The 26,507-nt window shown below is 46.9% G+C and overlaps 1 protein-coding gene across 1 annotated transcript in view; it reads left to right on the top strand.

The window, feature by feature from the left end:
* The window catches only part of LOC137435155 (short transient receptor potential channel 2), an 82,913-nt gene that overhangs the window by 16,029 nt on the left and 40,377 nt on the right, over positions 1 to 26,507 (top strand). The window contains exon 4 of the mRNA XM_068128687.2: positions 20,096 to 20,290. Coding sequence (XP_067984788.2) covers positions 20,096 to 20,290 — 195 coding nt within the window. The remainder of the gene's footprint in view (positions 1 to 20,095; positions 20,291 to 26,507) is intronic.

A 26,507-nucleotide genomic window follows, 5' to 3' on the forward strand; every position in this document is an offset into this window, starting at 1 on the left:
TCGGCTCAAAATCATTTTAACTGATGATTTGGAAGTTTTTACAATGAAGGAAACACGTATCGGGAGTACATACGACATCGGGAGGATTAACTGCACGCGTCTTCAGTATCAAGCTTAAATCTCTCATGGCGGATCTGAAGAGCGGAATGCTTGGAGAAGTGGTGGGCTACTTCGGCATGAAGGAGGATCAGAAACGTGGACTCCCACACTGCCACATCCTGCTGATACTTGCTCCCGCATGACGTTATTTTCCCGGATGCCGCACAAACGGCTGCACCGATCGAGATTTAACGGATGTTTATATAAATCGTTTAAAAGAAAAAAAAGCCTTCAATTTCTGATATTTAGCCTTTTCATTTGGGCCTTCCAAATGAAGCCCCACCCATAGGGCAGGTACCGTTGCTAGTTCAAAAAAACTGAAGGGAGGGACGTGAGACAACAGAAACGGGAAGTCAGTTCCACAATTGAGAGAACAGAGGAATGAAGTAATGGAGATTATGCAGCCATGGTAATTAGGTGTGGGGTTCTGGACGAATGTGTGTGATTTGAGCAGGCTGGGGCTGGATTAAGATGGAAGGATGAAAGCCTTGGAAGAGCTAGGCCAAAAATGAGGTCACCCAACCTGCCTAGATGGGCAAGAATCAGACCTTAGGACCCAGGCTGTTGATATATGCCAGTAACATGGAGAACCTTGCAATCTGGCCTCCAGGTGAGAAAGATGAGGAGCAGCTGCACCAGGCCAGAATGGGGATCCATACTACATGTTACTTTGGATAAAGGCCTTGCACACTGTAATGAGCTGTTAGCAGTTCAAAATGGACTTGGTTCTGCAAAGAATACTGAGGCATTGACCTGCCATAAGAGGCCAGCTTGGCAATGTGATATTCCAACCAGAATAGGTTGTAAACGAATGCAAGGCATTCATTCTCCAGGGAGTGGACCTCTTCCACAGGTTGGGAAGAGAAAGACTTTGGGCTTCAAACACCAATTGTTGTGGAAGGACGAAAGTGAGCACATATAATTTTCCTGCATTGATCAACATATGTTCCAGGTAGTTGATCAACTACATGGTGTTTCAAAAAGATTGATACAACTTTGACTTCCTGCCATTTCTTTGATTTTTGACATTTTCAGGGTTTGATGGTGTTATTGTGGTATTTGTTCACTGGGATTTCTAGCTCCATAGCTCAACTATGCGATTGACAGTGGAGCAGAAGACAAAAGTGGTGGCTCTGTGGTATGAGACTAAATCAACAACCACAAGAACATTTTATGGGGGGCAGAACCACCTGAAGAGATCACTGAGAGGTACCTGAAAGGGCCTAAGGTCACATGCTTCTGCACCTTCAATGCCAGATGGGGAATGCTAGGGCCTTACTGGTTTGAGAATGACAACAGCAGGCCGGTGATGATCAATGGTGAGCACTATCGGGTCGTGCTCCAGAAGTTCCATAATGATCTAGCCCAAAAGGTCACCCCAAACCAGCTCAGCATGACCTGGTTTATGCAGGATGGTGCACCCCCGCATACAGCTGGTGACACCATCACTTTCCTGCAGCAGCTCTTCAGAAAACCACCTGTCTTCTTCAACCGCCCTGCTGCACTGGATTATCTGAAGCAGGAGGTGTCAGACTTCCTCCAGGCAGTGAGACACGAGACCTACAGGAAAGTTGGACAGAACTTTGGAGTCAGGATCGATGCCTGTCTGAACACATCGAATGGGGCACACATCGAGAACGTCAATTACAAGGATTTTGCGTAAATGCCCATTTCAGACCTTGGGCTCTCACTAACTCTAGCAGTAACTTACTGCAATAGCAATCAGTGATAGAAAATACCATGTTATATGCTTTCAAGAAATGTTTAGTTCACGTTCCTGAGGTTTCCGTTTCTTTTTAAATAAACGTTTAAAGTTGTATCACTCTTTTTGAACCACCCTGTATTTTTGTTTTTCCAGATCTATAGATGGATGCTTCAGCTGCCAGCTTTTCAGAAGTGTAGCGTACAGTTCTTCTTGGGGGTAGAGTCATCCACAAAACTGTATCGAGGATTATCCAGAGAAACAATAGACGTCATTGCGGTATCAATGCTGTCACGACCAGTTGCAATGGACCAGTGTCAAGATTGACTCAGAACTTCCTGACTATAGTGGTAGGGAAGTCCATATGCTGCAAAGAGCACTTTGATATGGGTGAAATGGTGGGCATGGGAAGGGAGGGATTTTGGGAGCTTTGCCTTTTCAGTAAAAACAATGTTGAGATATTGAGTTTTTTGCCTGAGTAATATCCTTCATGTCTCCATCCTTTGGGAATGAGGTATAGAACGACAATGTGTACCGGACACAGACTTGACCAGCTACAACCAAGCTTTGGATGGTGAGAGACTTGTGAAAGATTTGACGACAGTTGAGCTTGATCTTAGATTCTAGCTCACCGATTGCCTGGTACACACTGGTTTTAGGCCATGCAGAGGGAGTTTAGGTTCTCGTCAGCTGTCGTCTGCCTTTCAGGTAGAGAATGCAAGTTGCTTTTTCATGATTGCCTTGTCACATACCTTGGTGTACCAGGCCTGGTTGTTGAATAGAACAGTTGGAGGTGTGATTGGGTGAATTGGCGAAGGAAATAGAGACGTCTATTGAAGATAGAATTGCAGGAACTGTTGATGTTAGGAGCCAATGAGATCATGAACCATTCTCTGAGGGAGACAGCGGATTTCAGACCAGAGCAATCTGCCATACACGTCGCGTCCTGGAGGCTCTTGGAAGACCGCCAAGGAGACAAACACTTTCACAACACTAAACCTAACAAATAATGATGGCCATTGGAGAGATATGAGTAGGAAGAAAGCACCTCGTATATATGGAGTCATTGAAGATAGAGGGATGGTAGACTGACTACACACTGAAGCAAGAGATTATTAAAGGCTCAAACCCAAGACCCTATGATCTTCAGCCAGCCACCTTAACCATTAAGCCACCACCAAGCTTAGCGGATGTGGTGAAAGGAGTTCTAACCACCACTGTGACATGAGCGGAGTTTGTAAGTGTAAAGGGAGGGAAGGGAAGGGATTAGTTAGGGAGTGAGACAGATGAGTTGGGAACATCCTGCGTAAGAATGGTCTCTGTCAGACAAATAAAATAAAAAATGCAGTCAGGTTGAAGTTCCTTGGTGCAATATTAACTATTAATAGGTCTCATCTGAGAGATTTTGAAACTTTGTGAAAACAATGCATAATGTCTTTGTTATAAAGATGGGGACACGCAGAGAGAATCAAGCACCATCTTTATTCCAGGCAACGGCAACGCAGGCCTCACTCGGCCCCGCCCACAGAGGCCTCTCTCGGCCCCACCCACAGTGGCCTCACTCGGCCCTGCCCACAGCGGCCTCACTCGGCCCCGCCCACAGCAGCCTCACTCGGCCGTACATGGCACTACACTCCTCCCCCCTTAAGTCACATAGTCTTTTGAAATATGCTGGTCGCACAATGCGTCAAAAAGAAACACGCCGACATTGAGCCATGGATACGACCGGCGATGATGAGCCATTGGACACAGATGACGGCTCCCCACCAGACACCAAACTGGGCTCAACCGAAACCTGAGGAATATCCACACTACTCTCACTGCCATGAACATCCAGCTCCACAGATGGATGGGCAGCTGGTCGAAACATGGACACGGGCACCTCAATGGATGAGGACACATTGCACGGCGGAACGGAATTGGTTGTGTGTGAATGAACGGACCCGCGAGCCAACAACTGATTCACATGACGTTTCCAGATAAGCCTGGCTGAAGTATGAACAAGGTAGTTAGCCAGACCGAAAACTCGGACCAGAACAGCCGGCACCCATTTATGTCGGTGTACATAGTCCCGTATAAAATAACTGGCTGGTCCACCATGAATGAACGAACATTGGTCGCCGTAACAACTTCAGGTGCACCAGGTCGAAGCAAATCCAGGCAAGACCGCAACTCTCGGCCATACATGCGGAACGCAGGCATTTCCTGTGTAGTAGAATGCACTGAATTACAATAGTCATGCAAAAACACATCAACCCTACTCTGCACAGATTGAACCGCTCGGCCTCTACGCAAGGCATGTTTCAACGCTTTGACTAATGACTCAGCCTGGCCATTTGTAGCTGGGTGGTAAGGTGCCAACCTCAGGTGTTTGATACCATTAGCACGCATGAACACAGAAAACACCTCAGATACAAACTGTTGTAAAAATCAGAGTCTACAACAATGTCTCCACCATGAGTTTAATCAGAATCAATCTCGAGTAGTATCTGAAAGGAAATCAGCAAGCATTGTATCAGTACACTACAATCATACAAGGAAGAATAAGTATGCCATCCAAGCAAACAAGCAAGCAATACGCAATGTGATTCTCCTTACCACTCTAAGCATGCACATGAATAAAACATGATAAATGTTACAGGACTGCCCTCCAAGTCTCGCGTCCAGGATCTTATAGACGCCACACAGTGGACAGTAGTTGCAATAACTCCTGGGTCGCAACTTGAATACAATTTCACTACACAAACTGCGAACCATTATCCGAAACTAAAATCTCTGGAACCCCCTTGCTCACAAAAATACTCCGCAGATGCTCCACCGTGTTCTCTGTCAAGGTGGACTGCATTGTAGCTATTTCTGGCCACTTTGAGTAAGCGCCGATCACCACCAGAAACATGCGGCCCATGACTGGCCCTGCAAAATCTACATGAACTTTCTGCCACATTTTATCAGCAGGCGGACATAACAACGACACACGTGAGGGATTATCAGCATCAGTTTGACACGTATCACATGCTTTTACCATCCGCTCAATATCCGCATGAAGCCCGGGCCACCACAACAAACTCCTGGCTAAACTCTTTCTTTTGACCATACCCAAATGACCCTCATGCAACTCATTCAGACAGCGCTGACGTAAATCAGCAGGAATGACCACCCTCATGTCCCACATTACACAACCTTGAGCTAAAGACAGCTCAGACCCACGGGACACATATGGTCTTATTCCGACTCAAGGGCAACTCACACCAAGACCTGACAAAACAACGTGCGCAACACGTGACAGCACAGGATCACGACGAATGGCAGCAGCCACTTCCACAACGATTACCGGACCAGATTAAATCTGTTCCAACATGAACAACTCAACCTCATCCGCAGTTTCGGCACCGGTCGTTTTAGACGGCAATCGCGACAGGCCATCACAGTTAGCGTGCCGTTCGGAAGCACTGAGGACAAGAAACCATCTCTGTAGCCGAGCAGCGGTAGTGACTGGAATGCATTTCTGAGGATTAAACAAGAACTGAAGTGGCTGATGATCAGTTTGTAGGAGAAAATGTCGACCTATCAAGTACTGACGAAATTTCAACACGCCCCATACCAAACTCAGTGCTTCACGCTCAATCTGAGCATAGTTCTGCTCTGCGGCTGTCAGAGCAAGTGACGCAAAACACACCGGATGCTCAGCACCGTCACTCATTACCTGAGACAAGACGGCACCGATTCCATACGACAAGCTGCCACACACCAGAATGAGAGGATGTGAAGGTTCGTAATGTGCGAGGCGAGTACCGTGTCTGCAGTAAGGCGAGCTTTGACTCGTTTGAATGCTGCTTGTTCCACCGAACTCCACCTCCAACGAACATCTCGACGCAGCATGCGAGTCAGCGGAGCAAGCTCAATGTTTAGGTTGGTGACATCTCTGGTAATACTGAGCAAGCCCAATGAAGGAACGAAGCTGAACTTTGTCCCTTGGGCTGGGCATGTCAGGTATAGTGTCGACTTACTGAGGGGCTTTTGACAGCCCCTCTGGGGTGATGACATGCCCCAGGTACTCCACTCACTTCTGAAAGAATAAGCATTTGTCCTTGTTTAAGCGAAGGCCATGAGTAGCTAACTTAGACATCACCTTGTCAATGTTCTCAATATATTGTTCGGCCATGGCGCCCGCAGTGAGGATGTCATCCAAGTAGCATTGTGCACATAAGTTGGTACAAAGACGATCCATCGCCTTCTGCCACATTGCCGGAGCTGAAGTGATCCCAAAACAAAGACGGGTATACTGGTACAGTGGTACATACCCTGACACGTATTGAGGGTAAGGAGGTGTCGATCCTCCGGCGTGATCTCAAGATGAAAGTATGCATCGCGGAAGTCCAACTTCAAGAACTACCGACTCCCCACCAAAATTTGAAATATCTCGTCAATGGATGGCAATGGATACTGCTCCACACAGAGGTTGGGGTTAACAGTCGCTTTAAAATCACCACACAGGCGAATACCTCCAATCCGCTTAAGCACTGTGACCAAGGGCATCGCCCACTCAGAGTGTTCCACCGGTTCAATGACCCCAATCTTTTGCAATCGATCGAGCTCCACTTTGATCCGATCGCGAAGGGCATACGGCACCGGTCGAGGCTTACAGAATCGTGGACTGACACCCTCCTTCAGGTGCAGGTGACCTTGAGCACCTTTGAGCTTCCCAAGTTCAGGCCCAAATAGACCTTGGTGTTTTTCCAAGATCCCCTCCAAGCGTGAAGGAGACAGAAATGACGTATGTTCACTGTAAATGTTTGCCCAATACAGACGAATGGTGTGCAACCAATCACGACCAAGTAGAGATGGTCCAGAACCATCTACCACATGCAGGGGCAACACCACTTGCTGGTCCCGATAACGAACCAATACATCCATCAAGCCTAATGGCTTTATCATCTCCTCTGTGTAAGTACGGAGGGTAGTGTGTATCGAGGCTAACACCGGACAACCCAACTGACGCCATATCCGTTTACTCACGAGACCGAGTGATGCCGCGGTATCTACTGTGACGTTGACTGGCCTGCCATTCACACTGACAGCCACAACAAAAGGGGCGATTCGCAGCTGACGTCATCGGAAACACGCCCTGTTGATGAAACTCACTGCCAGCCCCGATCACATCAACTGATGACGGTGCCCGGCGCCGTCAGACCCTACACATCGTCAGACCCTCCGCCTGTCTTACCACACCGGTAACATACCACAATCCGAAATGGAGAGCTCGCATGAGAATGTGAACCATCACATCCCTGACAAGGCTGCTGTGGTAGTTGTCCCTGTAACGCACTGCTTGCATGTACCCGGGAGGAAGAAGAAGAAGAAGAAGAAGAAGTTCCCTGATCCGCCGACGCAGTTGGAGAATTGCGAGCCCGTGACCCTCCAGCAGAAGAATTGCAAACACGTGACCCTCCCGCAGCCATGGCATTAACAGCTGAGTCCTCCCCAACAATGGCGCGAACATCCTTTCTAGCTTGTTCCACAACAGCCGCAGTTTCAACCACTTTAGCAAATGTAATCTCTTCAAACGTTATCCCTAAAATTGACGCGACCATCTTCTCATCTCGCACCCCGCGATAAAACGATCCTTCAATCTTTGTGATAGTTCATCGTCACCAAAACTACAACCCCCCGCCAGATGATTGAGCCTGGCCACGAAATCAGCCACAAAATTAGCCATGAAATCAGCCACGAAATCAACTCCCCTCTCATCGGGAAACCGAAACAGGTTGTCAAACTCGTACTGCGATAACTGTGGTGACTTTCCTGGTTTAATATGGTCGTACAACGTCTTCACGATGGACTTGTAGGTAACAGCATCATCCGACGTTCTCACCGGCGAAATCAAGTCACACAGCAAACGGAAAACCTCCGCCAAGAGGGACGATAGACGAATCACTTGATGCTTCCCCACCTCCACGATGTCGTTTGCGATGAAATAAAAACTCAGCTGCTGCGTAAAAAGTTCAAAGTTGTCCCCAGCATACTCTGGGACCTTTCCCTACGATGTAGCCATGGTCCGAAAAATCCTCGTCGCCAATTGTAATGGCTTTGTTATAAAGATGCGGACACGCAGAGCACCATCTTTATTCCAGGCAAGGGAAACGCAGGCCTCACTCGGCCCCGCTCACAGCGGCCTCACTCGGCCCCGCCCACAGCAGCCTCACTCAGCCCCGCTCACAGCGGCCTCTCTCGGCCCCGCCCACAGCGGCCTGTCTCGGCCCCGCCCACACAATGACAGATGTTTGGTGGAGGCGGAACCAGGATATCAAGAACATTATGTTAAAAAAAAAATTAATGGTGTCCTTGATCAATACTCTTAAGCGATACTTGGAAATGATGCAGGAAATGTCTATCTATATCATTGTGTATACCTATCATCAAAGTTTCACCCTCAGTTTCACATGACATTTCCTTTGCTCTGATGGTTTGTACATTGCTTGGAACAAGGAACAAGTGGCTTTGTTTGCCTCTCATGATTTTAAATTCCCTCAGCACTTATCTATGTCACATAGCAGATCCGGCCTATCAGTGGGATACAAACTGTAACTGGTTCTGTCTGGCAGATGTATGCAACAAAATGTACTGAAGAAATAGAGAAGTGAAGAGAAGGAAAAATAATCTAAGAGCTTTTGAAGATCTGGAAAAACCTACCTTATGAAAATGGGAAACGGAAGTCTGTCTCTCTGATCACGATACATTCAGTCGTTACTTATTCAATCTCAACCAAACTTGACAGTAGAAATAAGGATCACACAATTGAGGTCGTAGGGCCTTAATTTGCCACCCTCCCCAAGGGGAACTTCCACCTTTGGCAAAATCCATGCTAAGGTGTGTTGTAAAATAATCAGATCTACAACAGGGTCTCAGAAGGTGAGTTTAATCTGTATCGAACACCAGCAATATCTGAAAGAGAATTAGCAATCATAGGATCAATATATGTCAAGCATATGAGCAATAAGAGTATCGTAATCAAGCAGCTAAGCAAGCGACACGAAAAGTAGTTCCCTTACCATTCTAAGCATACGCGTGGATAAAGCATGATAAATGTCTCAGGACTGCGCTTCACGTCTCGGAGCTAAGTTCTTATAATAGCCACATAGTGGAGAGAAGCGGTAATGGCGCCTGGGCCGCAACTTGGATACGATTTCACCATATTTCTCCCCGGGTTTAAAACCTCGCTTGCAAGCTCGTTAGCATCAAGCGTATAACTACAGTTAGCAGTTGATTACATAAGAGTTACATCACGACCAGCCAAAACGATCAAGGCGGTGAATCTCTCATCCCGTGCGCGTGCGGTACACGTCGGGGCCCTCGGTGGCAGCATCTAGATTGACTCCATCAGGAGTGCTCTCAGTCGACGGTGACGGGGGTGGTGCAATTATATCTGGCGGCTCGGGCGAGTGAGGGGGTAGACGCGGGGGCGAATTCCCCAACACCGCTTCCCCGAGCGGTCCCAACGAGATCCCCGCAGGGTGCGAGTTGACGAACTGACACAGTTGACTCGCATCCATCTGGCAGTTGAACACGAGCGTGGTCAGGATTAGTTTGGAGGATCTGAACCTTGTCAACGAGAGGGTCGTATTTGCTCGCACTGCCCATTTGAGAAAAGCCGGACCGGGCTGAGCAAGCCACCCGGGCAGAGGGCAGACAGATCCCGTGCAACGCTGGTAACAAAATAAACGATCGTGCGGAATTTCGTTTCTAGCAGTGCATAGGAGCGCGCGGATTGAATGAAGGGCCCCATGTACCATACCAGTCCATTGGTCCGGATGCAGGCCATGCGTCTTGAGGCCCAAAGAGATAGCCCGCCATATAGTGCCATTAAAGCGCTCCACGCAACCATTAGCGTGTGGGCTGTACGGGGTGGTGTAGCTCGACGCTATATTACGCTGCAACAGAAAGGCCCGCACATCCTGCGACAAGAACAGCTCCTCTGTCAGTATGCACATACCCCGGATTCCCAAACATCGAAAACAGGTATTGCAGACATCGGATAACCGTAGCCGTGGACATATCGCTGCACGGGAAGGCAAAAGGGAATCTAGAATACTCGTCCACAATTGTGAGGAGGTAACGAGAGGCCCCGGAGGCAGGCAGCGGCCCTTTGAAGTCCATCGCTAAATCGGTCCCAGGGCTTAGTAGCCTGAATCAGCGTCCCCATGTCGGGTTTATAGAAGCGGGGTTTGAGTTCAGCGCAAACTGGACAAGAGCGGCACAAACGACGAACGTCCTCGCCAGAGTAGGGCAAATTGCGGCTTCGCACAAAATGAGCCAGACGAGTCACCCCAGGGTGACACAAGGTATCATGGAGAACGCGTAAATCATCGGAGGAGTTTAAACTCGTGCAAACACCTGGTCTGGATAAAGCGTCTGCTGCGTGATTCTCCCGCCCAGGGCGGTACTTGATACCAAAGCTATAATCAGCAAACTCTATGCGCCAGCGAGTGATTTTCTCGTTTTTAATGCGCTGGACATGTCGTGTATCATACATGAAAGCAACACTCTGCTGATCGGTAATGACATCGAAGCGTTTGCCTAGCAAATATGGTCTCCAACGACGAATCGACTCAACTAGCGCATACGCCTCCTTTTCCACAGAAGAATGACGTCTCTCAGCGGAGGATAACGTCCTTGAGAAGAACGCCAACGGCTCCCCCCCCCCCCCCCCCCTGAGAGAGAGTCGCAGCGATGGCGTGATCCGATGCATCACTCTCAAGGACAAAGGGAACGCTATCGTCGATGGAAGACACAGCAGCGCCAGCTATGTCCGACTTCAGAGCCTGGAAGGCGACCTTGGCAGTGGGAGGGAGAGGGAACGTGTTACAATCAATGAGGGGACGAAGCTTCTCGGAGTAACTTTCGACCCACTTTGAATAATGTGCAAACAGCCCGAGGTCACGCTTCAAAGAAGCACGATCATGCGGCGGCGCCATGTCGAGCAAAGGGCGAAGACGTTCCTTGTCAGGTGTTATGGTTCCTTGGGTCACAGTGTACCCCAGGAGATCAATCGTCCAAGATGAGTAGTGACATTTGTCCTCATTAAACGTCAGACTATACTTTCACGCCACCTGGAGGAAGCGTTGCAAATTGGTGTCATGATGAACCTGATCATAGCCGCAGACCACCAGATTATCCAAATACACAAAAACGTCTGTTAATTATTCTTTGGTAACGATGTCGTCCATGGCCCTCTGGAAGCAACAGACCCCATTTGTTATGCCGAAAGGGAGACGCGTAAACTGATACAACCTCTGTCTGGATTCAAAAGCTGTATAGATTTTGTCATTGTCAGCTATAGGGATTTGATGATACGCACTCCGGGGATCGAGAGTGCTGTACACACCATATTGGGTGACCTGTCGAACCAGAGAATCCAATCCTGGTAGCGGATAGGCATCCAGAAGCGTAAACCTGTTAATGGTTTGCGAATAATCGATTACCATGCGCTTGCGATGATTTTCGGACCGCACGACCAAAACTTTCGCACGCCAAGGAGAAAGGCTGGGCTCGCTTATGCCTTCGCGGAGGAGTTTGCTTGTCTCCTCAGAAATGAATTGAGTATCAGCCCGGGAATAGCGCCGGGATTTCATCGAAATTGGGGCACAATCCGAAGTCAGGTTCAGAAACAAAGTCATCGGTTCAATAGACATTCCTGCCAGGGCGCATACTGAGAGCATGTCATCTCCCCCAAATGTCATTTCTAAGTGACCGTGGCACTCGAGAAAATCGTGCCCTAATAGAACTTCGGTGCATAAGGTGGGCAGTACCATTAGGCGAGCATCAGGGTACATTTTACCATTAATAACTAACTTCACATGACATTCGCCCTTTGTCCACATGCATGAAGATTGCGATGCCATGTAGATTCTGCGCGATCCTCCAAGGATAGGCCAACCATGACGGCGGACGAGGCCCATATCGACGTAGCTCTCGGTCGATCCCATGTCGACCAAAGCTCCAACTGTTTGCCCCTCAATCAGGACTGGGACGACGGCTCTGGTCAGCCCCTGAGATCCGGGCTGCGCCGGAATGGCCAGTGGTGGTGCGCGTGCCATATGTGTCGAGTTGATGCCAGCCAATGTTGGTTGGGTGCGCCGCGCGCGCCCCGATCGGCATACTTTGGCAAAGGGACCCTTCCGGCCACAAGTATGACAAGAAACTTCACGCGCTGGGCAAGCAGTACGGAGATGATTTCTATTTCCGCAGAAGAAGCACTTAGCGTTGCTCCTGGCCAAGGTAGTCGCGGCGAGGCTCGTACCTTCGGCTCCGAGTGCCTCAGCCGCCTCGGGCTGTGTGTCGGGAGCAGCGAACTCCGTAGCAGCTTCGGTCTCCGAGCGCCGCTCTTCAGTGAGCCCTGCTGTAATGTAAGGCCGTCCGTACACCTCAGATTATGCCTGCACTTCGAAAAGCACAATAGCTTGATCGAGGGCCTGTTTCAGCATCAGGTTCGGTTCTTCCAGCAGACGTCGCCTGCTGCTAGTAGAGTAAAGACCAGAAATAAAAGCGTCACGCATCAAATCATCACACATTTGCTCGTGGGTTCGGGTCTCATGCGCACATTCTTTGCCAAGACGCCGCAATTCTTGGGCAAAATGAATGAGGGACTCCAAAGCGTCCTGCTTCCTGGAGGCGAGCTGGTACCGCGTGTGACTAACATTCCGTGACTTGATATGGATGGCGCGCAGCTCAGTCACAGCATCGTCGAATGTCGCACAATGAGATATGTAGTCGTGAACGACGTGGGTCACATGGGAGTTCAGCACTGCATGCTTCACAACGTCGGTGATGTCGTTATGCCCCTGCAGGTAGCTGGTCAGCAGACTGAGCCAATGCTTGAGCTGGCTCGGAGCTTCCGCAGTTTGTGGGTCCGCTCCAATCATGGGCAACTGTAAAAGCTTGTGGGTCATGTTGATCTTGGATGATGGCAATAGCTCGATACAGATTAAGTGTTGTAAAATAATCAGATCTACAACAGGGTCTCAGAAGGTGAGTTTAATCTGTATCGAACACCAGCAATATCTGAAAGAGAATTAGCAATCATAGGATCAATATATGTCAAGCATATGAGCAATAAGAGTATCGTAATCAAGCACGCAAGCAAACGACACGGAAAGTAGTTCCCTTACCATTCTAAGCATATGCGTGGATAAAGCATGATAAATGTCTCAGGACTGTGCTTCACGTCTTGGAGCTAAGTTCTTATAATAGCCACGTAGTGGAGAGAAGCGGTAATGGTGCCTGGGTCGCAACTTGGATACGATTTCACCACAAGGTGTATATCCGTGTTAAGATAGCTTATTGTGGCGTTTTTCCAAAAAAAATTCTTATAACAAAGTCCCCTCTCTCCCCTCTCCACAAGTGGCTTTTCCTCCTTGGACAAATGCCGTGTTAACTTGTATAAATATAGCTTATCTGGCATTTCAAGCTTAGATCTACTGTAATCTATATATACCTCAGAGAGGCTAATAACATGAACCTTCCTGCCACTCCTGTAGGGAACGGGTGTACTTGTTGATTAAAAGAAGGAAGAGTGCAAGAGACAGGACAGAACCTTGAGGGACACCGCTGTTGATATGGTAGGAGGGAGAAGTTGAATGACCTTGGAACAATAACAAGCCAAGAATGAAACTGCTTAATGCCGCTTAACCAGCAGAAATAGACGCAAGAAAATAAGAAAACAAAGTGAAGGATAAAATGGTGAAACATTCAGCATGGAAATACAAGAAGGAATACATTTTAAAACTCGCATCCATAGTTGAGGTATCAGCAACAGGAGGAGATCTGATTCTGATGTCCCTACTCTGTTATCGAGCATCAGTGCTGTCGAAGCAGTTTCTTGGCCTGTGTTATACTGGGTGGTTTGCCATTGCCTTCCCAGCAGTAGTTCAGGGTGTCGGCGATACTTATACCTCCTGAAAACACAATGCCTCTGACCTTTGGCTGCAGAAACCAGTACCATTTGACAATGGACAGACGGGCTCACGGACAGACAGACAGACAGGCAGCCAGACAGATGGACACCCTGAAAACACAATTCCTCCGGCCTTTGGCTGCAGAAGCCAGAACCGGTTTGTTTTTTTCTTCAAAAAATGAAATCCAAAAAGGAGAGCGAAAGCCATCCAGTAACATAATGCCCTCACAATTATATTATATTGACCAGAGACATGGAGAGTTGAAACAAGCCATGCAACACTTGCACAGATTGTTCAATATGAAATGGTTTGGTAGAATCAGAAACCAAGGGGTGTTTAAATGTCGTCAATAAGCCAAATAGTCCAAAAGTGAAAATGGCTATATGTAGGTCATGTTCCAATGATGTCCAACACAAGAATTCCTAACTAAACGGAAACAGGGAAGATCCCGAGGAATTCAACGAGTACCGGTAATGCTGACTTCCTTCAGCCCGACCAGCTCGAGGAAAAGGTGCAGGCCCACGCAATTGAGGATGGAGTCGGTCGTGCTCTGCCTCATATGTGACTGGTGGTGCAGGAAGGATGTGAAGTGTGTGGACACATTCCAGCATGAAAACAACTGGCCACATCTATAGCTTAAACCTCAATTCCAATACATTTACTCCTCACTTGACTATCATTTCCCAAAACAAGACAAATCCACAACTAACCTTCTCTACTTATATCATCAAACGGCACCAAATGTGTTTGTGTTGACTCCACAAAAGAAACACATTCTGTCTTTCTTTCACACATACATACATCGTTTACAAACGACATAATTGGATCAAACAGTGCTGTACGCACTACAATATTTTTGCCTGATGTTACTCCATGGTAAAAGCCACTTTACAGGATTTCTCAAAGCTGAAGGAAGGAGCTGTGTGTGGTTTGGGTAATAATCCTTCGAGACATTGGACTCTATGATACCCGACACGTAAATGCTGTTAAGTGTCAAATAATTACGTGGAAATTAGTGTGACTTTCCAATGTGCAATGTACTGTATATACTCAGCAGTCGAACCCTTTCCTTTATCATTACACCTTATTTCCATATCATATTATAAAGATCTTCGTATACTGTGATGAAACCGTTCCGACCAGTGTTATCCTTTATTTTTGTATTAGCTCTTATGAATTTCGCACAATTAGATCATAGTGTTGTGGATTTGAGAATTGTTGTGTTTTTTTTGGTATTGTTGTAAGTGTAATGAATTGTTGTAAATATCACCCTCCGTGTTGTGTGTAAAGGTCAAAGGTCGTCCCTTAGTTAGTCCATATACAATCACGTAGCAAATCATAGATTTCCCTTTTCAGTAGTTATCTCCTTATTATGTGTATTAGTTTAAGGCTCTGTTCCCACTAGTTGACACTGCATTGCACCAGATGACATAAGGTAGCTCCCTTCCATTCCCAAAGCCCCCATTCCCAAAGCCTCCGTTGCCAACTGCATCGGGCGGTTTTCAGCATTTGCCGCCATTGGCCATGTGCTCCGTCTCGGGGAAGAAGGGCGTTGCCCTCCACTCGTCATGAGAAGGTGGATCCCAGCGAGCCCCCACCAGCCAATCAGGGTTGGTGAGACACCATCACGGGCGTGGCGCGGCTTGATCGCGACGCGCCTTATAAAAGTGTGTGGGGAAGGATTAGGAAAAAGATGCGTCAGAGAGAGAACCCGTCACGCAGTGCCCCCACATCAGATGCGGCAGAGACAGCAGCTTGAACCAACGGAGCTTTGAATCCACCATGCAGCTTTGGAACCATCGCAGCTTTGAACGACCGCAGCTTCGGGGCTTTGAAGGCAGTTTCGACCGTGGTCGCGAAGGAACGGCGGCTGCTGAACGCGCCGATCGAGAAAGGGCGGCCGCTGCTCACTCCCGGCCCGACCGTGCTCCGGTTCCAGCTGAACCTTCCTCTCCCTCCAGCCATCGACCTCCTGCCATTCCTGTCATCATCCCCCGTGTAAGTGTGCTCGTAGTCTGTCTTTTGTCTTGTCCCTGGGGTTAAGTAAGACTGCCATAGGTAAGCCAGTGTTGCACTGTGTCCTTCTGGTTCTTCCATCCTTCTGGAATTAATTTTATTATCCTTCCTTCTCCTTGGTTTCTTTAATTGTGTACATATTAGTAATAAATCATATTTGTATTTCCTACCTTTGTTCTTCTTTCCTTTACATCTGTTTCGTCCTTGTCTTTTCCCTCATTGAATACCTGTGGCACGATTTGGCCAACGTTAAGGATCGGGTCAGTGCTTGTTAATAGTTCGTGCCGTGGTTGCTAAACCGCTCGGCAATTACCATCTGTCCGCGGTCGCGAACGGGGTTGTGCTCCTCCCTCTCCGGAGGGAGCGGTGCAGCGTCAGGACTCACGTCGGTCAGTCACAAACAAGGGGACTAATCCCCCCTTCTTAATAATAATAATAATAATAATTCATTTATTTTGTATAGCGCTTTTCCAGAAGCCCAAAGGCGCTTTGACAGAGTGGCAAACATAATGCATAACAATACATGAAAACAACAATTGCAAAAAGACAAGAATCAATAGGGAAATATTTAAAGCAAAAGGAGGGAGAAGGAGAAGAGATAGTCAGGGGTTAAATGCTGTGGGTTGAATGTTGAATGCAGTGTTGAACAGGTGGGTCTTTAGTGATGTTTTGAATGTGGTGAGTGAGGAGGAGTCTCTGATGGTGTGAGGTAGTGAGTTCCAGAGGGTGGGAGCAGCGATGGAGAAGGCCCTGTCCCCCCAGGATCTGAATTTGGTCCGGATGGAGGGGGTCAGGAGGTTGGTACCAGCAGAGCGGAGGTTGCGGGTGGGAGTGTGTCTGGAGAGGAGGTCAGCCAGGTAGGATGGGGCCAGGTTATGGAGGGCTTTGTATGTCAAGAGGAGGATTTTGTACTGGATTCTCTGGGGGATGGGGAGCCAGTGAAGCTTGTAAAGGACGGGGGTGATGTGGTCACGGGTCCGGGAATGGGTGAGTAGACGGGCAGCGGAGTTCTGAATGTATTGGAGTTTATTGGTGATTTTTTAGGGTGAACCATAGAGGAGGCTATTGCAGTAGTCCAGACGGGAGGTGATGAAGGTGTGGATGAGGGTTTCTGCAGCCGTGGAGGAGAGGGATGAGCGGAGACGGGCAATGTTTTTCAGGTGAAAGAAGGCTGACTTTGTGATCTGTTTAGTGTATTTGTCGAAGGAAAGGGTTTGGTCAAAGATGACGCCAAGATTCCGGATGTGAGGGGAGGTGGATACTGGGATACCGTCGATGTTGAGGGCAAAGTTATGGGTGGATTTTGTGAGCGTTTTTGGGCCAATGATGATTATTTCAGATTTATCACAGTTAAGCTTGAGGAAGTTGATTTGAAGCCAGGATTTTATTTCAGTGATGCAGTTTGTCAGGATAGAGTGGGTGTCGGTGGAGACGGACTTGGTGGAGATGAAAAGCTGGATGTCATCGGCGAAGCAGTGGAATTGGAGACCATGACGGCGGATTAAGTGACCGAGCGGGGACAGGTAAAGGATGAAGAGGAGGGGGCCAAGAACTGAACCTTGGGGGACACCTTGGGGGAGGGGAGCAGTGGGGGATTTGCAGTTATTGATGGAGATGAACTGGCATCTGTCAGAGAGGTATGATTTAATCCAAGAGAGGGCAGTGCCGGTAACGTTAAAGGTGGATTCAAGTCGGGTGAGGAGGATAGTGTGATCGATGGTGTCAAAGGCAGCGCTGAGGTCGAGGAGGACGAGAATGTTGAGGTTGCCAGCGTCAGAGGAGAGGAGAAGGTCGTTGGTGATTTTGAGGAGAGCAGTTTCAGTACTGTGGTTGGAGCGGAATCCGGATTGGAATGTTTCATACAGGTTATTGGCAGAGAGATGATGTTTGAGTTGAGTGGCTACAGCGCGTTCCAAAACTTTTGACAGAAAGGGTAGGTTGGAGATGGGTCTGAAGTTGTTTAGGGTGTCAGGGTTTAGACCAGGTTTTTTTAGAATGGGGGTAACAGCAGCAATTTTGAGGGAAGGTGGGACGATGCCTGTAGACAGGGAGGAGTTTATTGTTGCGATGATAAGTGGAGAGAGAGCAGGGAGGGAGGCTTTGACAAAGCTGGAGGGGATGGGGTCAAGAGTGCAGGTGGCAGTTTTCATTCCTATGAGGAGTTCAGAGAGGTCAGTAGGGGAGATTGGGGAGAACCGAGACAGGGGATGGCAGGACAAGGGGGGGCAGGTGGTTGGAGGGGGAGCGGGTGCGGCGGTGGTCAAGCTGTTGTAGATGTTGTCAATTTTGCGTTGGAAGAAAGAGAGGAAGGAGATGCAGTTGTCTACTGTGAATGACTGGGTGGTGGTGTTCAGGGGGCGGAGGAGTTTGTTTATTGTCGAGAAGAGTGCTTTTGGGTTTCCGGAGCCAGAGTGGATAATTTGAGAGTAGTAGGCAGAGCGGGCGCGGGAGAGGGCATCTTTGTAGTGTTGTATGTGGTCCTTGTAGGCTTGGGAGTGAACTGTGAGACCCGTTTTATTGCGGAGTCTTTCAAGTTGGCGAGCACGAGTTTTCATCAGGTGGAGTTCAGGGGTAAACCAGGGAGCAGAATGGGTGAAAGAAACTGTTTTGGTTTTTACAGGTGCAAGCTGGTCAAGGCAGGAGGAGAGAGTGTGGTTGTAGTAGTCAGTGAGGTCGGAAGGGGTGTGTAGGTCAATGAAGGGAGAAGTGGACATTTTTTCAGAGAGGGTGGATGAGAATGAGGTAGGTGAAAGAGCGTTTAGCTTACGGAAGTTGATTGTGCGATAATGCCTTGGTGTTGGGGCGGGGATGTTGATGGTCAGAGTGATGGCTAAGTGGTCAGAGAGGGTGAGGTCGGAGCCATAGAGATGGTGCAAACTTAATCCAGTGGAGCAGACAAGGTCCAAAATGTGACCACGGATATGGGTAGGAAAGTCGACATGTTGAGTGAGGTTAAAGCAGGTGAGTAAATCAGTGAAGTCAGTGGTTGTTGTGGAGTCAGTGGAGTCCATGTGGATATTGAAATCACCAAGGAGGAGGATTGAGGGGGAGAGGGAACATAGCTGGGTCAGAAAGTAGGAGAAGTCAGACAGGAATGATGGGTGTGGTTTGGGAGGGCGGTAGACGACAGCCATGACTGACTGCGTGTGACCAGAGAGTTTTAAAGCCAGGTGTTCAAATGATGGAGCAGATGAGATGGAGATGAGGTTGGTCTTGATGTCTTGACGGTGGATAACGGCAATTCCACCACCTCGGCCCTCCGAGCGTGGTTTATTGACGTAGGAATATCCATTGGGTGTGGTGAGGTTAAGTGTGTAGTAGTCCAGAGGTTGTTGCCAGGTTTCGGTGAGACAGAGAAAGTCCAGTTTGTTATCCAGGATGTATTCGTTCAGGATGAGGCATTTGTTGTTGAGGGACCGGGTGTTGAACAGGGTGAGCTTGATGTTGTTTTGAACAGCAGGGATGAATTCAGGTGATTTAGCCAGGGTTCGTAGGCAGGAGGTGCGATCGTGTGGGTTGCTGTGACCAGGTGCGCTGGGACGAAGAGTGAGAGTGCGCTGAGCCGACCAGAGGACGGGGATGGAGTGACCTGATTGCAAATAAACAAACTTACGACCGGAGCCACGGTGAATGTACCTGGGTCGTCGGAGGAGTCCATTTGATTTGATGGCAGAGATGCATGATGGGGTGGAGCGGGTATTGAGCAGAATTGATGTTCTTAAGGGGAAGAAGGCCGACGTAGAGATCCGCAACAATATATTAACCCATATGCTGAATCTTTTATGCACGCACACACATGCACGCACGCACACACACCTACACATATGCACAAACACATGCACACACACACACACACACACACACACACACATGCATGCATACACATAACCACACATACACACACAAGATTAAGGAAAAATCCAGACAAATCGATTGATTGTTGGCAGAGATGTGCGGACCAGAGTGCTGATTATGTTGAGAAATAAATATACACCATTATAGAATAGAAAATGATGTGAGCATATATTTGTTAGTATCCGTCTCTGTTTTGTTCAAATTTATCTTTACCTGTTTTGGAGAAAAAGGAATAGTAGAAATTACTTTCCAACACACCTTCGTACATGATACATTTGCATATAGGTGAAGCAATGGAAATGGGGAGGAAGTAAATTGATAAAAATGTACATTTTGAGAGAAGGGGTAGAAATGATTGAGAAAAGGGAGGGGAAGGGCCAAGCAGTCTAGCCTGCCTGGTTTCTTCAAACAAAGCCACATTGCATCTTTAGTCTCAACCTGTTGTCTCCCTTGTGCATCCTGTGTCTAACAGGCTGACTATGAAGAGCTACGTATGCAATGTGAGAATTTCGCTGTTGAGCTCCTCGCCATGTGCCGGAACCAGGCCGAAGTGGAGGCCATGCTGAATGACACCCAACGGACTGGAGAAGAGTTGCAGGAGGAATTTGCAGAAGGCATTCCAAACCTGGCACGCCTTCGTTTGGCTGTGTATTATAATCAGAAAAAGGTAGAGTCAAACCCGTATTGCAATATTGCAACATGGTGGGCAAGGGGCCATCTATTTACTATATGAGCATATACATTATATCGTGTAATTATTGATTTTCCCATGTTTTCCCATTGATGTTCTTGTGATGGTTGGTGATGGTCTTTTTGTGATGGTTGGTGATGGTCTTCTTGTGATGGTAGGTGATGGTCTTCTTGTGATGGTTTTTGATCCTCCCATTGATCTTCTTGTGATGGTTTTTGATCCTCCCATTGATCTTCTTGTGATGATTTTTGATCTTCTTGTGATGGTTTTTGATCCTCCCATTGATCTTCTTGTGATGATCTTTAATCTTCTAGTGATGGTTTTTCATCCTCCCATTGATCTTCTCGTGATGGTTTTTCATCCTCCCATTGATCTTCTTGTGATGGTTTTTCATCCTCCCATTGATCTTCTTGTGATGGTTTTTGTATCCTCCCATTGATCTTCTTGTGATGGTTTTTCATCCTCCCATTGATCTTCTTGTGATTGTTTTTGATCCTCCCATTGATCTTCTTGTGATGGTTTTTTTATCCTCCCATTGATCTTCTTGTGATGGTTTTTCATCCTCCCATTGATCTTCTTGTGATGGTTTTTCATCCTCCCATTGATCTTCTTGTGATTGTTTTTGATCCTCCCATTGATCTTCTTGTGATGGTTTTTGATCTTCTTGTGATTGTTTTTGATCCTCCCATTGATCTTCTTGTGATGGTAGCTGATGGTCTTCTTGTGATAGTTTTTTATCCTCCCATTGATCTTCTTGTGATGGTTTTTGATCTTCTTGTGATGGTTTTCGATCTTCTTGTGATAGATTTTTATCCTCCCATTGATCTTCTTGTGATGGTTTTTGCTCTTCTTGTGATGGTTTTTGATCCCCCCATTGATCTTCCCAAATCTTCCTATGTGTAGACATTACTTCTCATATCGTATCGTTAGGTTTGATGCATTACCATATTAGGTTGAATAATAACAAAAGTTTTCCAATTTATTATTGTCCACTTGCTTTTAACAGCTCTGAAGTGATCCGATCTACCCTTGCGGCTTTGTTGTTCCTTAGCCATGCAATTATTGCCTTTAGTTATTTATGACAGATTTTTATATATACAGTACAACCTTTATTTTGATATATACAATATATTATAAAACACTGTGGAGAATGGGTGTTCTATATAATGAATTAGACGTTCTATAGAAGATCCATTAAAATAATTATTAAACTGCAGAGAATGAGTGTTCTATATAAGAATGAGTGTTCTATATAAGAATGAGTGTTCTATATAAGAATGAATGTTCTATATAAGAATGGGTGTTCTATATAAGAATTAGTGTTCTATATAAGAATGAGTGTTCTATATAAGAATGAGTGTTTTATATAAGAATGAGTGTTCTATATAAGAATGAGTGTTTTATATAAGAATGAGTGTTCTATATAAGAATGAGTGTTCTGTATAAGAATGAGTGTTCTATATAAGAATGAGTGTTCTATATAAGAATGAGTGTTCTATATAAGAATGAGTGTTTTATATAAGAATGAGTGTTCTATATAAGAATGAGTGTTTTATATAAGAATGAGTGTTCTGTATAAGAATGAGTGTTCTATATAAGAATGAGTGTTCTATATAAGAATGAGTGTTCTATATAAGAATGAGTGTTCTATATAAGAATGAGTGTTCTATATAAGAATGAGTGTTCTATATAAGAATGAGTGTTCTATATAAGAATGAGTGTTCTATATAAGAATGAGTGTTCTATATAAGAATGAGTGTTCTATATAAGAACGAGTGTTCTATATAAGAATGAGTGTTCTATATAAGAATGAGTGGCATTTATACATACTGTAATATACTGTAGTTTATGCACTTTGTGAGTTAGAGCTCCCGCTGGCCATTTAAATGGGAAAATATCATCCCTTTACCATAGTTATTCTTTGCAGATAACTGTAATTTGGACTGCAACTAACCAAGATACATGAGAGTTGAGAGTACAACTCTCATATACCATAGTTCTAACGATACAATTTTGCTTGGGATTTTGTTAATTGAGAACAGGAAACAGGAAGTGATGTAATATGCAGTTGAGTACATTGCTCAGTACCGTACGGATGTATGTATTGTTACGGGGTCCTCACCGATCTCCTGGTCTCGGTAAACCTCCGCCGCGAGGAGCCCCGGCAGAAAAAATATGTTATCCGGTGTCAAAAACAAATCAATAGTGGAACCACACCCAAAGATTATAAATGAACAGATTGTATTAAAAGCACACGGGAAACCATACAGCAGTGAAAGCAATCAGTCAAACAATTAATCTCAAGATGGTACTACCTTATTAAGTAACATAAACTCACAGATCCCAGTCCCAGCTCAGCAGCAGCTCGGCAGTGATCCGCGCTCCCAGTGAATGGAGCCCAACCCTTCAATGTCTCTATAACTCAACGGAGATGAGGCGAAGACGCGAAGAGGCGAGTACGGCGGTGTAGGCAAGGCATGGACCATCACGTGGTCTAACCCAACAGCAACCTGACCGTGGACAGGGAATCCCAAATAAGCGATCCGGATGTGCACCTTCTCCGTTCAGTCAACGAACCACAGGGCAATCTTCCGACGCCGCTTTAGTGCACACACCTATTTCGGTAAATCACTGGATGGCGGAACCCGCGGATGCGGCTAACCCAGGTTCCGCAAACGACGCGCGAGGTCCCGGTAATGGCGGCCGGCTCGTCCTCGAGCCGTCGCTGCTAGGCGAAGATTCTCCGGAATCACACCTGTACCTGGCTTCGCCGGCTTTTCCACAATTCCAGCGATCACCAATCGCTCAAGATTCCCTTCCCGAACTCAAAGTTATCTCGCCATGTAAGCTCGCCCACGCCAGGTGCGGAGCTTCGTCAGAACCCCTCCTTTTCCCTTTTCTTCACGTCCTCCTCCTCTTCCATCGACCTCTTCCGGACCACTATGCCATTTCCGGTATTATTTTATCATGAGCGCTTTTAAACCTTTTAACTATAATAACCCTTTCCCTTCAACCACAATCACCAGAATACTTAGAACCAACAACAATAATCATAACAACAATCATTAGGGCCGAATCCGTAATACTTCCCCCCCTCAAGAAAGAAAGTTTGAACATGGCGAAAACTTTCTTTGCATGCCCTCTTTAAACAAGCAAAAGTAAATTCACAACCCAAATCAGCAATCCCCGTGGGCAACAATATTCAACCTTCCCCAAAAATAAAGCAACAAAATTTTACACAACCCCCAGAGCTTTCCAAAGTTAATTCCCTCTGGACCAAGTGTCAATAACGACATTGTCCCTGCCCCTCTGATTTTTACTTCTAGTTTCTCTTGAATGAAGGTTAAGGGGTTGTGATCAAAAACCCAAAGGCCAGCAAATCTATAGCACTTTCCCCGGGAGGCCGAGCTGAAAGCCAGGTTCCATGGTGGTTCGGTGGTGAGTCCTGGAAGTATTCACTACATGGATGCCTTTAGGAACGTGGAGTTCACGGTTAGTCCGGGGAGAAAAGTTCACTACATGGACGCCTTTAGGAACGTGGAGTTCACGGTTAGTCCGTGCAGGAAAGTTCACTTCCTGGACGCCTTCAGGAACGTGGCGTTCATGGTTAGTCCATGTAGGAATCTTTGCTCGGCGGCTCCGCAGCATTCAGTGCTTCAACTTTTCCGGACTCCTAATAATTACGGTGGGACCACTTGTCACAGTAGTCACCTGACTGGCGGTCTCCTTCTCAGCCAATGCTCTGATAATCCTTCCTTTGGGAGCTGTCATAACTCTGAAAGCCTCCATAATAATATCGCTTGCAGCCACTACCACTACTACACCGTGGTCCTCCTCTCTAGCCCCCTCGACCCCTAGGAAATGCCTTCCCGACTGTGATGTTCCGACCCTCCAACTCCTTGCTATTCAGATCCTTTTCAGCCACTCTGGCGTCCTTTGAGTTTTCAAACGTGACAAAGCCAAACCCTCTTGACTTTCGTGTCTCCCTGTCTTTTATCAGCAGCACTTCCAAAAGCGGTCCACAGTTGCTGAAGGCAGACTCCAAAACATCTTCCTTTGTTTTGAAGATCAGTCCACCTACAAATAACTTGCTAAACTTGTCGCCATCCCTAACTGGTGTGGTGTTATTTTCCCTACTGGGCTTTTTAACAACCATCGGGTTACCATAAACTTGACCACCAGCCAAATCATTCCCGATAACAACCGATACTCCCTCTACAGGAAGCGTGGCTTGTAAACTGACGGTGACCGGTCCTGACACCAAATCGGACTCCAAATGGATGACATGAAGTGGAGCACTAACACAGCCACCAATCCCCTGTAAACGAACACTATCCCCAGTTGCCGTCTCCTCGGACCATGGCAAGATGCCTTCAAGCATGAAAGATTGATGTGCTCCTGTGTCCCTCAATATCCTAACCGGTCTCCGGTTACTCGAGGCTCAATCCAGTGACACAAATCCCTCGGAAATAAATGGTTGGTAACCCTTTTGAGGGCGATTTCTCACAATGGCCATCGTATTTGGAGTCGTACTAGTCGAACTCCGCTCCTGATTTTCCTTTCCCAGCGCATAACAGTTGGACATCCAGTGTCCAGGTTTATGGCAAAAAGTGCAAGTAGGCCCGGAGGAGAACCTCGTGGTCTGCCAAGGCATGGGGGCGGCGGTCTGCCTCGAGCCCCCCGGACGATAGGTCTGCCTTGGAACTGTAGTCTTCTAGAAGTCGTGGTGTCAAAGTGGACCTCATTTTCATCCCGAGGCCACCCCCATGGATTTTCATTCTCCGCCCCTGATGGACCATAGCTCCCCTGGCTATGTCTGGGCGAGAAGTTCGGTTTGTGGAACCCCATCCTGTGTGTTAAGGCATAGTCATCTGCCATGGTGGCTGCCTCATACAGCTTTGGTACTTTCCTTTCCTCCAGATGAACTTTAATGTCCTCGTGGACACACTGTTGGAATTCCTCCACCAGGATCAATTGTCGCAATAGTTCGAAGTCTTTCCCAACTCCTTTTGAATCACACCACCTATCAAACATGGTTTCCTTCACTCTGGCAAATTCCACATGGGTCTCACTCTCCCTCCTCCTGGAATTCCGGAATTTTTGCCGGTAAGCTTCCGGGACTAATTCATAGGCTTTGAGAATGTGTTTCTTCAATACCTCATAATCTGCACATTGGTCAATCGGTAAAGCCGAATAAATCTCTTGAGCTTTACCCACCAGAACACTTTGCACTAGTATGGACCAGTACTCCTCAGGCCAATTTAACTGTCGAGCCACTTTCTCAAAGTGTGGAAAAAACTTGGCTACCTCCTTTTCATTGAAGGGTGGAACCAGCCTCACATGTCTGCCAACATCCCAGGTGTTCTGACTAGGTGTCAAACCAGTCGGCATGGATGGTACCTCTCCCCGTTCTTTCATTACATCCAGCTCCTCGAGTCTAATTTCCTGCTGAAGCGCCATTTCACGGTCCTTTAACTCCCTGTCGGCTTTTCTCTCCTCTGCTTCGAGTTCCCTTGCAGCTCTCCTTTCCTCTGCTTGTTCCTTTTCTCTTCTTTCCTGGAGTTCTCGTTCCTGTGCTTTTAATCTTTCCTGGAGTTCTCTTTCCTTTGCGGCTCTTCTTTCCTCGATCTGCAATTGCAACTCCAGTTTCCGGAGCTCCACCTCTTCTGGTTCCTCGGGTAACCAATCCCGGGCTACCTCTCCCCATGTTCCTAATCCCACCATAGATTGTATCACCACTGTCTGCAACTCTGCCTTCTTCCTATTCGTTCGGACCTCCAAGCTAAAATGTTTGGCCAATTTCAAGAGGTCCGATTTTACTAACGCTCTGAACTGTGCTTCACTAGTGGTCACTGTAAACTTCTCTGCGTCAAACTCCATGGTGACTACTGTTAACACCTGTTAACCTTCACACAATAAATTACAAAAAAAAAAAAATTTGTTTGTTTTTGGAAAAATTTGGGACTGTTGGAAAAAGTTCCAAATTTGGGAATTCTGGGAATGTTAGGGAATTCTTTCCCGGACTAAATTTAGGAAAATTAGGGCCGAATCCGTAACAGTATCCATGTTGATGTGATGCAATCCTTCTGGTTATACCATCGAAATCATTGCCTGTGAGTATAAAAAATATTATTGAACAGTTCATCTTGTTATAGCGATAAGTATTTTGCATGCGTGGCCAACTACCTTAGCT

The sequence above is a fragment of the Myxine glutinosa genome, chromosome 9, assembly GCF_964187855.1.
Source record: "Myxine glutinosa chromosome 9, kmMyxGlut1.1, whole genome shotgun sequence".
Lineage (NCBI taxonomy): Eukaryota > Metazoa > Chordata > Myxini > Myxiniformes > Myxinidae > Myxine > Myxine glutinosa.